This window comes from Zeus faber (genome assembly GCF_960531495.2).
Source record: "Zeus faber genome assembly, chromosome: 2".
Taxonomy (NCBI): Eukaryota; Metazoa; Chordata; class Actinopteri; order Zeiformes; family Zeidae; genus Zeus; species Zeus faber.
The window spans coordinates 29,890,163-29,904,669 of NC_137189.1; the positions used below are offsets into that span (position 1 = coordinate 29,890,163).

Consider the following 14,507-nt stretch of genomic DNA (forward strand, 5'->3'; position numbering starts at 1 on the left):
ACCGATTTATTATTAGGATGAACTAACTAGCTTTTTGCAGTATGTACAGTGTGCTGTCATCTTTTCAGACGCCCCACTGCTCTTGACAGTTTTGGAAAAGAACACAGAGCAGAACAGAAGTTGCTGAACTTAATTCTGGGCCTAGGGCTCGGAAGGACGACTGAAATGTCGTTTACTCAAAATGCTGCTTTGGGGTTTTCCATTTCCTACTGCTTGGGGGTGATCATGATGACATGTCTGTATCTTGATTAAGTAAAGGGTCAGTGCACTGAGTTTTGTGTGCGCGTGCGTGCGTGCGTGTGTGTCTGTGTGCAGTAGCTCTATTATGTTATGCAGAACTTCATCCTGCCATTGTATTAAGTCTTATCTTAACAAACCCTTACATTAACTGGCATACCAATAACCTCCGTTTCGTCTTCCCTTTCCCCATGATGATAAATTGTTTTTGGAGTATTTTAGATTTCATTATAGATTATATTATTCGTCTTTTGTTAGGTATTAACAGTCGAGCTGGGAATACCCATTGTTATTGAAAGAATAATATATAGCAATGGCAATCACATAATACCATCAACAATTATGATAATAATAATAATAATAATAATAATAATAATAATAATAATAATAATAATAATAATAATAATAATAATAGCTTTAGGCAGCAATACACAGGTTCCAGTTTATTCATCTAAGGTACACGTTAAAAAAAATTGTGAAATGGATCAACATTTACTGAACTTACAAACATGATGTAGTTGTGTTCATGTAATTCCACGAATCAAACAGTCATGACATTACGTTTGAAGCAATCTCATTTCAACCAGAGGTCGAGACGAATTATTATAGAAAAATTTGTTAATAATACAAACACTTTCTGCCTTTTCATTAGAGTTTGTTAAGTTTAGGTGTAGAAAAATGTTTGTACATGACGCTTATTAAAAAAAAAGTAATATATTTTTTACTTTAAACGAAATATTTTCATTTTTGTTACTTACCTTGTTGTATGTAAATACATCTGGAGTCTCAGTGATGGTAGTGACGTTGTGTCTTGTATACGTCAATTATGATGTATTCACGTAGATTTACGATAGCAGTCGATTCGACGGAATCGAATTGTTGACTTTTTTCCTTGAATTAAACTTTCAAAAAGTTATGTTTCAATTAAATACCAAAAACATTGTGGTATTTCTCTGAGTAATTACCATTGCACGGCTTCTGTTTGTCCGACGCCTCGCTGGATATTGAACACATCAGTCAGTCGCTTCAGTTGTTTTGGAAAATTATTATTATTATTATTATTATTATTTTTCCTTATTTTTCATTATTCTAGCAAAGTAATGGGGACTATGGAGATAATATATCAATACAACAGATCTACCGACCTCTACCAGGTAAGAAGGTACATAAATACACACGTAATTTGATAGTTGGTAACGTCAAACAACTACAGAGTCTACGCCGCACACTGGACACGGTGGCAATGGACATTCTCAATCTGAATCTGTACATTTATAGTAAATAGTATGATGACGTCATAAAGCGTTTTACTGTAGATGTCATCTCATTCATTTTGTTTACGAATAGGGACATGTCAGATAACCGAGACAGTTGAATATTTGGGATCAGTGTTGTTCGGTTTTTCACTCGTCTCTGCTCCATATGTGGATCGATTTGGATGAAATTTAAACCACGGGATCCTTGTGACACACAGTTAAGGTGTTTAAACAACACCTTAACCATGTTCGTAGATTCTGTGTTCGTAGATTCTGTCATTATTGTGTTCCCCATAATTTTAGCCAGACTGGACATATTTCTGAAGTAAGGCTGGACGATTATGGCTAAAATGATAACCACGATTTGTTTAGTCAATATTGTCAGCATGGGTATTTATCACAAATATTAATCCATTTTGGGGAACATAATTATGTTATGGCACTTTGTAAATCGACAGAAAACTGTCTTCACAAAAATAATTTGTTTTATAAACCTATAAATAAAGGTAAGTGGTTTAACCGTTTTCAATTGTAGAGGATATAAAATGAAATAAATGTCGTATAGTGGGCTACACCAAAAACACAGAATGAATGAATGAAAGTATTTCAAAACACATCCACAATGAATACATGTTACTTGTATAATGTAATTGCTTATTGTTATTGTTAATAGAAATTGTAATTCAGGAGGTTTGTGTACATTGATATCTCTGGAATGTCTATAAATTCTGACAGTGATATGAGGTTTTAATTTTGTAAAACTTACTCTGGTGCGTATCAGTCATCAGTATCAGCCATCTGTTAACTGGCACATGCCCCTTCAGGGCTGGATCCATAATAATATTACATAAAACTGCAGCCCTGTCCACACATATATCTGTGTTTTACCCTTCCGTCCACACCGAAATAGTGTTTTAGGAACTGGAAACAAAGCTTTGGGAAAACACTTTCCAGGATGGAGTTTTTTCAAATCTCATTTTTCCGTGTGTCGGTGTGGAAGTCAAACGGAGCTTCTTGAAAACGCTGACGTCAGCACCTCAACTTGCGTCAGAAACCTACGAGCGACGCCCGACGACCATCGTGTTGTTGTGTCTCCATTAAAAGTTGAAAAAGTCTCTCCAACTTCAGGAGCGGCCTCCGTACAGTGTTGTGTGTGAATATTATAAAGAAGGTCGATACGCACGCTCCTAATGTTCTTCTGTGGTGTTTGACACCAAGTTTTAGGACATAGTATCACCCACTACTGGACTGGCGTGCCGATGTTTGCATTTAAATCATTCCGTTCTCGTGCGGACAGAGAGATTTTCCAAAACATCCTTGCACTATTATTTCATATACGTGTAGACAAGGCCTCAAATTAAACTTTAACCGTGTTAGTGTCCCCCCCTTGTACTCGACTCCTTACAGACATGTAGCATAACTCATTAATATGTGGATGGAGGGAAATGTATATACAATGTCTCTAGTGAGAATTGTCTGGACAAACAACTCAGGGATGGAATGAGGTAAGAAGAAAGACAGTGCGGAACACACACACACACACACACACACACACACACACACGCACACACACACAAGAGCACAACCTCACAAACACGGCTGTGTGTTACAGAGGCAGATGAAAATGGCAGATGTTAAAACTTGCTAAACACACGTGTGCACTCAAGCTGAAATCTGGAATCTCGGATATGGAAAAAAAGAAAAGACTCCGAAATGGCCTTGTGAGCTGTCGCCATGGCGATCTGGCATCTGTCAAACATGAGCTCGGACTCTCCGATATTTTTTCGTAACGCAGAACAGACATGGCGCGTCACGCCAACTCACAATGCAAAAGGAAAACCTCCTTACAGCCAACGTGCAATGGTGTGGTGTGATTAGTGTGTGTGTGTGTGTGTGTGTGTGTGTGTGTGTGTGTGTGTGTGTGTGTGTGTGTCACTGACACATGTGTGGCAGCGGAGGGGGCTTGGTTTAGCCTCAGTCTGCGGGGTACAGCGCTGGCCTATTCCCGCGCCGGCACAGCTGTTCCAGGTCGGCCTGATCAGCACCATGGGCGCTGATCGGTCCGACCCTGCTGGGAGAGCTTTCTAAGGTGTGGTTTGTCTTTCGGTGAGGAGGCGTGGTGCCCAGGCCAGAGCCGCCGACCAGATTGCTGCCGACGACTTGACAAACCCCAAATGTTATTTATGTCCTTGTTGCCAGCAAACTTTTCTCGTTCTGTCTTAATAAAAACCACACCTGGGCAGATCCTTCTTGGGAAAAGTCTTTGTCTCAAGATTCAAGATTCAAGAGGTTTATTCGTCACGTACATATACATACGTTTATACATATATGCAGTGAAATGTCTTTGCAACGCACCCGGAGATTATGCACAATAGTTACTAAACCGAACATTATAGCTAACCTAATTCCTACCTAGCAACTAACTGAAACTAACTGATTCCTAAAATGTAATTCAGTGAATGAATAAAATAAAATAAAATAAAATAAAATAAAATAAAATAAAATAAGACTCAAAAAGGCAATACGGAGTGGGGGTACAAAATAGAAGTAAAAGGAATAAAGTTATGTATATGGGATAGGCTATTTGTATATACAGATATGTGCAATAACCTCCCTCCTCAACCTGGACCTGTGGGTGGAGTAGCCCACAATATGATAACCGTTCTGTTGCGTTTTCCAATCTGTGTATTTTCTATTAGATTCTGTTGGTTTTCATGTTATTACTTAGAGAGGGAAATTTATCTTCATCAAGGGGGATAACAGATAACTAGGACTCAAATAAAATAGAGAATAGTACTTTCTTTGATGCACAGTCACTATTAGAACATTTCCATATTCAAGTGGTTTTAAATGTTATGTTATTTTTTTCTTGCTATTCTAATGGACTTTATTGCTGCATTTTACCTGAATTATTTCATTTATTTTATACAAATGATGCATAGCTTGCGGAGCTACTTCAAATAAGGGCGTGGAAGCAGGTGGCGTTGTCAAGTTGTCTGACAACTTGACAACGCCACATACTTCCACGCCCTTATTGGCCGGCTTGTTAAAGCAGCCAGTCCCTCCTGCCCTACCTGCCTGCTTTGATGCTTGCTCCGTTGCTGTGCTCCCTCCACCTCCACGGCATCCACCTGTTGGGCTCAAGTCTACTATCCAAAGGGGGGATTCAAGCTCATCACTCCTATATTTCTAGCTCTCTAAGTATTCCTATGTTTGCTGTACACATCGCTGGGAGTGATGAGGACAGAGCCCAGACGCCAAACTCAAACGATGCTAAATAAATAAATATTATTTTAGTCTTGAGTCATATAGACACTTGTTTCGTTCTTGCACTGGTTGCCGTTAATAATTCATTCTACTCTGCTTGAGCTGATTGTGAGATTTTCCGACATGTCTGCCTCCACAAATGCCCCTCGTGAGTTCACTTCGCGCCGTCCACCTTGTTTTTGCTGTTGGCGTCCCAGCACTGACCTCTCTCGCTCCTGCTCCAGCAGGTTGGTGAACTCGTCGCTCTTGCTCATGAAGTCGCCGTGGTTCCTCTTCTCGTCCTCCAACTTGCACAGCGCCTGCTTGTAGGACTTCTCCGCCAGCAGCAGCTGCTCCATCATCCTGCGGTGCGTCTCGCGGTGCTTCTCCACCAGCTTGTCCAGCTGGAGGACACACACACACACACACACACATTAGGATTGGGACTTTTTTGTTTTTAGGATGTGAAAAAGTCTGTGTCTGTGCGTGTGCATCACACTTTTTGTCCGTCTCAAAGAGTATGATGTTTGAGACAAAAAGGTCAAAAGGTTCTTAGCTTTCTATTATCTTGTTAAAATGACGTACATTTGGACTTTTGGGCCGAGAAATCTTCCGCAGTTTATCTTGTTTTAGCGACTAGGAGAACTCTATTTTATATCCCCTTATAACTACGTTCAATTACTGGAGATAAAAATTGTTTGAATGACATCAACTTAAGACCCTCGGGACTCAAAATGCTCCTTTTCTCACCTCAACCCTCAACCCTAAATCGTTTAGCCTCCTTCACCCTTTTTGAGATTGATACCATAGATTTTATTTGCTGAACAATATGTCACAGTTAACAGTTTTCTTCTATTCTTTTCAGTAGCGTTTATAATATTTTACCCATTGAATACCCTTGCCTTTCAGATATCTTCAGAAATGGAGCTATTTTAGTATTTAAACAGTGTTAGAAAATAGATATGATAAATGGCATTTATATATGACTATCTTGCAATACACATATTTACTATACCAGCTTATTGACTAGTACTATCAAGTTACAGTCGTACTCTCTGTAGTAGTCCCTGTTAATTTTTGTTTAAAGATGTGTCCATACTGTAAATGTTAATTGTATTTCATTTCATTTTTTACTTGAATTTCCCATTGGGGATGAATAGTGTTATCGTCTCAGAAATCCGAATCTGAAACAGTTTATTCCGCCAGGTACATTTCAATATACATTATCTTGTGTAACAACCACTGCTGCAGTTCTCCTAAAACCTGTAAGACCAGGAGTCGTACTAAAGGCGTAGTAAAGTTGTGCTAAATTCTATTATTAATGCTGCAACACTGGAACTTGTTCTTAATGTAGACTAACTGCCACTGCCACTGCCACTATTGGGCTCAATAGTTAACTGTGAACATAGATAGTATGCATTATGTGTTATTTCTTATCTCATTTCAATCTGTATCACTTTCTCGACTGCACAGTGTTTTTTGTTGCTGTAAGGCCTGAATTTGCCTCCGGGGATTATTAAAGTATTATCTTATCTTATCTTATCTTAGCTTATCTCGCACACCTCTGCCATGGGCTTCTCATAGATGTCCTCCCGGAAAATGTCCTCCTTGCCCTGAACAGCGTCCCTCTGCAGCGCCTGCAGTGTCTTGTGGGGCGTGACGAAGCCGTACTTGGCCTCCAGCAGCGCCAGGTCCGTCTTCTCCGCCTTCAGCACCGTGATCACCTCGTCCCGGGCCTGGAGGAGGGAGACGGGGAGGTTTCAGGAGAATACAAAACCAAAAATACACCGTCCAAATCATACGTATTCAAACAGTGGGCGGTCAGAATGTGAATTGTTTATACACAGGTGTATTGAAAAATTCAGAGGTTTATCATATATTGCCTAAATGTGATTTTCGGTTCATTGCTATTGTTTGTTCATGTAAAGGTTCATTTTTACTTCTTATTGTAAAATTGTAAGTTTATTTTTATTATTTATTGTTCATCTTAGGTTCACTGCCAAATCATTCTCCCTTATTGTTTATTTAAGGTATATGTTTCGTGTTCATAGCTTATTTTTAGATGTATTTTATTGTTTTATTGAATATTTTAGGTTTAATGCATATCGCCGATTTTGTTTCATTTTTATTATTTAACTTTATAATTATTAGGGACCATTGTTTTTTTTATGTGAGCTCTGAACACTGCAATCAAATATGTATCACATCAATGCATTAAACATATAAACATACTTACATTACATATACATACTTATATTATTCATACTTTTTGACAACTGACTTTTAGAAGTGGTTGACAAGTGGTAGCCAAGACTTTAAATCTATAATGTCAATCATTTTATAACTGAGTGATAATGATCCTATATAATAATAATAAATATTTCAATATCAGAATAAATGTGCTAGGAAAACAAAATGTCCTTGGTGGACATTTAGGAACTTTCTAAACTTTTTTTTAATTATTATTATTATTATTATTATTATTATTATTATTATTATTATTATTATTATTATAAACATACAGAGGTATACCACACTTATTTATATACATTTTTTACATGTGTAAAGTGCTTGACCACACAAGATAGTTGACAATGGCCCAAAACCAGTTGTCCAGGGAGACTGGGCAACTGTTATTGTCGGGCCCTGAGTTCAAAAGAGGTATTCTGCAACCAATCGGAATTAGAAATGGGAAATATATTAATATAAAAATCAATGAGACAGTCAGTATTTCTGTGCTCAGCTCAAATGTCTTCTGCTCTACGGAGGCAAAATAGAAACCTGAACGTGAGAAACAAGGTGATGTAATCGTCCCACAAATTAAATAGGAAAAGGTTCCGCTTGCTGCGCGTGACCTTATTTTCGTATTAGACACATAATAACATAGTCTCCTGATTTGAGTGTCTCCTGTCTGTCTAGCGCTGGAGGCTTCCCCCGGGTGAAGAGCTGGCAGAAACGACTCTCAGCTGTTCGCAGTGCGTTAACAGAGGCTTTTCGTCCGTCTGGAGAGAGCTACCCGGGAGACCTGGACCAGAGCGTCTTACTCCGACTGGCCCAGTTGGTGCCATGCCACGCCCACTTAGTCATGGAGAAGTGTTCCAACTCCACTCTGCTCTGCTCCACCCGACTCCACCCGCTGAGCTGTCTTTCTACCACAAGGGGAAGGAAAACTTTAGGTGAAAATCTGAGCACGGTGGGTTTTCCATCAGCTTGAGTACTGGGGTTTTCAGTATTTGGCAGAGATCTGGGGCTGATGGCCGCTAGCGAACTACAAATTTCAGGTCTCGCTTAATTAATTACCATACGTACATAACTATTGTTTTTCCTGCCAAAACCTTTTCTGGCTCACGCTATTGAAGAACTGTTTGAAAGGGCTTTTTTTCTGTTAATATTTTCTATTTTCCGTACTGAAGTTCATTTTGAATATCTATCTTTACTTAAGTATATTTGCTTTTGGGAGATTTCGGACATTTATCACGCTACGTTTCAAAGCAAATATCTGTGCTTTTTACTCTACTTGAATTTACGTTGCGTACGGTTCTTTTATTCTTTTTAATCAGGGACTGGATGAAAGCATGCACTGAAAGCACCCATAACCTCCTCACCTGCAGCTCCCCCTCCAGCATGCTGAGGAGGAAGAGGAGATCGTCTCTGGAGAGGTCCCTGCCCTTCTCCCTGCCACCTCCACCCCTGTTGGTGCTCCCGCTGCTGCCGCTGCCGCTACCGCTGCTCTGTCCGGCCTTTTGATTCCGCTGCACGGTGCCCAGCGGCTCCTGGTCTGCCACTGCCGGCTCCCGGTACCGGCTGCGACTCCCGGCCCTTCCCGACGGCTCCTCCCGCTCCGTGGCGGCGCGAGGGTCAGAGTTCAACCGCTGTGCGGCCGGTTTGGCCTTGGTGGTGGCGGTGTCCTCAAGGCTGTTGCTCCGGGACCGCATGGTTTTCACCCCCTGCTGGTGAGACCAAATAATACGGGGACAAAAGGGGAGAAGAATGAGCAACGTCTCGCGTTTTACCCATTGTACCTTTAGCGGTACAATGGGTAAAAAGACACCAGCAGTGCCCTCTAAGGCAGTGGGCCCAAGGGTCTTCAAGAGGTTTCAAGGGATCCTTGAACCTCTGTTATTTCATTTACAAGACGTTATTATGATCCCGTTTACAATCATTAGCACTGTTTCCTTTCATTTGCGAATAACACACACACACACACACACAGACACACACACACATCCAAACAGAAATACCATACAGTCCTTTGCTCGTCCTCACTGTGTGTTGTGAACACAAAGGCTCTTTGTGGCATCTGGTCTGTGACAGGGCTGACGTGATGATCTGGCGGTGTGTCACCGTCCTGGTCTAGGGTTCGCTCCGACTCCCCAGACCCATCGACGGTGCTACATCTGACTATGATAAATCAATTTACGCCACGGGCCATGGACCATAGATCATACACCATAGATCGGCTCCGCTGGTGGGGAATTTATTGCTTTTATTAGTACTGCGCGGCACAGCCAAACCAAATATCCCAAAGAGGAAACAGACTTGAAACGGAGAACGTGCTTGGACTGATCTCTGAGCGTTTGATCCGGGGAGAAAGGAATCGCTCCCGAGGCATGACCTCATCCGAGCTTTATCAAGACGGACTCTCAACGATGTCGAGTTTCCAGCCAACGAGCACACACGTCGCTGTCCTGGCTGTATTAACCATTATCGGACACGCATTTGAGATATTTACAACCGAAAAATACTCATAATGTAATGTAATAACGTCATGTGTGTCTGGCCGATGTTATAGAAATCCACTTGTAATTTCTATGTGGTTTAATTGTGTGTGTGTGATAGATAGATAGATAGATAGATAGATAGATAGATAGATAGATAGATAGATAGATAGATAGATAGATAGATAGATAGATAGATAGATAGATAGATAGATAGATAGATAGATAGATAGATGGATAGAAAAATGTACTCATGTACGTTTCTGCCACTGGTGTAAAGCGATTTGTCATCAGTTTGTTGTGAAATCTCATTGATGACGAGGCCTCAACATGAAATGCAGCGTTAAGTCACAGCTGCATCACATCAGGGCCGTTTTTTACGAGTCGCTGACGAAATCCATGATCTACATGAACATCAACAACAGGAACAACGCTCCGACTTGCAGACACGTGTGTGCTGTGACGAACCGCTCACATTCATGCGAATACACTCTGGCCTAAGGCACTTTTTGGACACGCACACACACACGCACACACACACACACACACACACACACACACACACACACACACACACACACACACACACACACACACGTAACCAATAATGAGCTAGGCTAGATTCTCTATGAGTATTCAGATTTAGAGGGCGGATTAGGCATGTTATATAACTGCGATTTGGGAATTTTTGGATGACATATCCGTCGGATTTTGACAATCAAGGTCATCACGGTCACTTTGTCTTTACTGTTTGTTTTATGGACTGTAAAAGAGACTACTAGGCATCCTGAGTACTATCAGATCATTTTCTTGATATAATAGCAACAGTTGGCAAATGAAGCTGCTTTTTTATTAATTGCGGAGCTCTGACTTTGGCTGTAGTTTGTCAGTAAATCACTGTTAGTTAACTACATTTAACTGAGTTTTGCTCTTTATCTGTCTCACCCAAATTAAGACAAGAGGTCAACACCACTTTCAACCGACTGTAGGGTTGCCAGTTCAGTCAACGGTGTTTTGTTAAGATGTATCGCTTAAATAACCCTTGAGATGCCATAAGGTTTATTTCCCAAATTTCACAGGAGCTCGGCGAGCTGATCCACTCTGTAGCCCTGCATTGGGGTAACATAGTTAGCATGCAGCCTGTCGCTATCTCGGTACAGGACTAACAAAGATAAAATTGGTATCGACCCTCTCCTCTGAATCTGGGAAAGACAGTGTCATTAATCTGTTCATGTCATTTCAGATCCACCCACTCCCTTTTGCTTTGCTGTCACTCCCTTCCCTTCACCCTGGCCTGCAGCTCCTTCCCTTAGTTCCATTAGTCCCTCAGTATAAATAACAGTCCACTTCCCTTTGTTCTTTGCCAGATTGTCACTTGCCTTACACCAAGCTTTCCTGCAACTACTACCTGATTCCTGTAGTTTCTGTCTGAACCTGCCTGATTCCCTGGACCCTGATTCTCTGCCTGATTCCCTGGACCCTGATTCTCTGCCTGTTTCCACTGACCCTGATTCTCTGCCTGTTTCCACTGACCCTGATTCTCTGCCTGTTTCCCTGGACTCTAATTCTCTGCCTGATTCCCTGGACTCTGATTCTCTGCCTGTTTCCCTGGACTCAGATTCTCTGCCTGTTCCTTGCCAGATAATTTTGCCTTCTCTTACTGATCCTGATCCTGATTGATCCTTGTTTCGACCCCCATTTGTTTTTTGGAATAACCCTTGTCGACTTCGACTTCTTGGCTGATTGTTTTAGTGTCGTGTTTATTTTTCATATGAGTCAGGGAGCGTGACAGACATACAATAAGCAAATTTCCCCACAAAAAAAACCCCCACATTTTATGTTATTGTAACTTGTCCAATTTCAATTCAAAGCACAGCGTGAATGGATGTTTGGAATTCAGACAAAAACATCATCTGCTTGCAATGGCAGCATACACACATTTTTTTCCTCATCAAGCGCAATGTATTCTATGCTGTCATCTTAGCAGCAGTGCAAAGAGGAAATAGCCAAGACATGAGACGTTAATTTTAACAGTGCTCTGACCGATTGTTATCGGCCAATATTCATTGTAAATAGTTTGATCGGTAATCAGTATAAAGGACGATCAGAAGAGTCGAGCAGATTACGCAAAAAATGCGAGACAGTTTCTCTTCCTCATTATGCACGTTGCGATTTTGTTTCGTTCAAAACATAATTTTTTATTTTTTGTTTTATTTTTTGGGGACTCCGCTCCGCTTCCGGGATGGGCAGGCTGCAGGGTGTCGCCGGGTGTGTGCGCAGCTAAAATGGCTTCACCTATGTTTTTTGGCAGCACAATAACAGCCGCTTTCCCACTCTCGCACAAGCAACACAAGCCTACCTTTGTGCACAATGTACAAGTGTACATAGCGAGCGACTTTTGAGTGCAGCATGGAGGGAATATTGTGGATGAGAAGAGGAACAAGCTGGCTGTCAAAAATGCGGAGATGTTTTATTTACAAAGCATTTATAAAGAAAAATGTCATTGATGCTTAAGAAGTAAGCTTTGAGAGATGAATCCTCTCCCGCTCTCTCTCTCTCTCTTTTTTTTTTTGTTGCAGTTTTTAAAGTTGGAGTAAATTGAGGCTCTGTGATTTTTGTTTTTTTTGCCTCAGTCATATATATTTATCAAGTTGTTTTTCTAACTTGGCATGTGCAAATTTAGCAGTGAACATTATTCAAAATTTTATTTTATAGAATGTTATACATCTTATTTCACAGAAAAGCTATATTATTATGCTCTAAGTTGCTATTTTTAAGTTGTGTAGAGAGAGAGATGTTGCACATGTTGCTTGCCAATAAATAAACAGTTGTCAATTCATGATACTTTCTCATCTCTTAATTTTAATACCCACTATACAATGATGGTAAGAATAGTTCAATAACTAAATATTGCGACACAATAAATTGTAGGCTTCAAATAGAGCGGTATCGGCCGATACTGCTTCCAGTGATCGGTGATTGGCCTTAAAAATCCTGACTGCAGCACCTTTAGTTCATTTGCTGTCACATGATACAACAGACCTCAGATAACCTCCAAACGCACCTTGTGAGGACCACGTTAGAATATAAAACACATCAAGTCTGAATCTGCTTCTATGAGGAAAACTGTCATGCATCATTTAAAAACACAATGCTGCCATGAATGAATGAATGGGTTTCTGGCATGTTCCAAACCGCCAAGAGGTGACCTCAGCGGGCTTTGTTGTCTTTCTACATCGTATGTTTCTAACTAAGACGCTTCTATTCACTTTGCATTATGCAAGCGCACAGATCTGTGCCAACAGGAAAGGTTATGAGTAACAGGTGCTCATATCTTTTGTAAGGGATTTGGACAGAGCTTTGGGCGATGAGGATGACATATTTCTAAAATATAAATTCAAGATATCACATGTTAAGAAATGAAGGGAGAGTTTATGAAGAGTGTTATTGCTGCAACACTCCTAGTGGCTTTGAACATTTGACTGATGTGCAAGAGATACTGTAGACAGACAGGCAGACAGACAGACAGACAGACAGACAGATAGATAGATAGATAGTCTGTATGTAGACAGAGTGAACATAATATACATATAAACAACATAAATGTTCTATATAAAACGTTCAGTAGTGTTATGTATAACTGAACAGTCCTGTGCGCACACACACACACACACACACACACACACACACACACACACACACACACACACACAACCAAGGCCAGCGGGAGGCTTCTGACACTTAGACTACCAAATGGAACAAAATTTGCCGAAAGCAGTTGGACATTGTGTGTTGACAGATTTTTATTACTGAATTTATTTGTTTTTCTCTTTCTCTCTCTCGCTTTCTCTCTCACTCTCTCCCCTTTCCTAAGTCGTTACCATTACCTTGTGTCATTAGTAGCAGTCGGTGAGGACCTGTCGGAGGCCTTTTCAGTGCTGCTGTTACTGGAAGAGGATGGCGGTTGGAACTGGTCTGGACCACCAGGGCTCCGCTGAACAGCTACCGGGTCAAAAGGCTCGTTCACTTCACAATTGTTTCAATGAATAGCTTCACCATTCGCTCAGGCAGTTAGTCACCAAGGCAGCCAGACAGCCAATCAGCCGTCAGCCATTTAAGGTCCCATTTCATTTTATTCAAGCTTTTCGAAAATATTTTCGTCAGTCGTGTTGTCTAGACCGGAAAGAATGTGAGATCTGTCTTAACGCCATATTTTGCCAAAGTTCCTCGGTGACGCAAATCGTCACACTCCCACAATACAAGGTCAGAATCGGCCACTGGTGTGACTATGATTCTGGATTACAGCCACTAATGCATAAATAGGTAGGTGGAGCTCCTTAATATTAAACTGCTGTAGGCATCGTGTTTGTTTTTCCTGAAGTGTGGAGTAGGTTTTTGCAGTGAACGCAGATTGTGGATTTGTCCCCCATTACTTGCATTGAAACTTTCACCTGTAATTTTTCCTAAATCTGTAGGACCTTGATAAATAGCACCTTGCTCAATGGGAACCCAGGCAGGAAATGAGAGGGTCTCTTCCAACAGATATTAGGGCATGGTGGGAAAAACGGTCACCTACAGGGTCATGTACATGGCAGGTCACACACTTGGGCGTAACACCAATGTCTACACTGTGGCATAGCAATGGGCTCCGATTCGGGGTCCAACGAATAATTTTCATAGTTGACAAAAATCGATGACCAAATCAGTTGCCAACGAATTTAGCTGTAGATTGGTTGGTGACGTCATCGCGTGTGTTATTTTCGCGCTGACTCGAAATGCATTGGAGTGGAGTGAACAATGGCGCGATGGCAACACCTTCATGACCCAAAACCTCCAAAGTGTCGCAGCATTTCACTCTTAACTTGGCCAAAAACTGCAGTGTTTGCCATACTTGGGTGGGCCGCACGGGTACATTAAGGGCCGCATAAGCAATTTCGCGGCCCGTTAGAAGATGCGGAAACGGCTCTCTGGTGAGTTGGTATCGGATCGAGAGACAGCAGGAAGCGGTGCAGCACCACTGGCGTTCACGGGCTCGGAAAACTTATTGATG

The 14,507-nt window shown here is 41.2% G+C and overlaps 1 protein-coding gene across 3 annotated transcripts in view; it reads right to left on the reverse strand.

Annotated features, from left to right (window-relative positions):
* Window positions 1–14,507, reverse strand: part of LOC307248088 (filamin A-interacting protein 1-like) — a 91,206-nt gene that overhangs the window by 46,018 nt on the left and 30,681 nt on the right. For 2 of the 3 annotated variants that reach the window (XM_080024306.1, XM_080024308.1), the window contains exons 2-4: window positions 8,345–8,689; window positions 6,302–6,475; window positions 4,965–5,143 (exon numbers count right to left, since the gene is read on the reverse strand). In XM_080024306.1, coding sequence (XP_079880432.1) covers window positions 4,965–5,143; window positions 6,302–6,475; window positions 8,345–8,674 — 683 coding nt within the window. In that variant the 5' untranslated portion in view covers window positions 8,675–8,689. Of the gene's footprint in view, window positions 1–4,964; window positions 5,144–6,301; window positions 6,476–8,344; window positions 8,690–13,344; window positions 13,460–14,507 lie in introns of all 3 variants that reach the window. The other variant, XM_080024307.1, reaches the window with a different exon arrangement.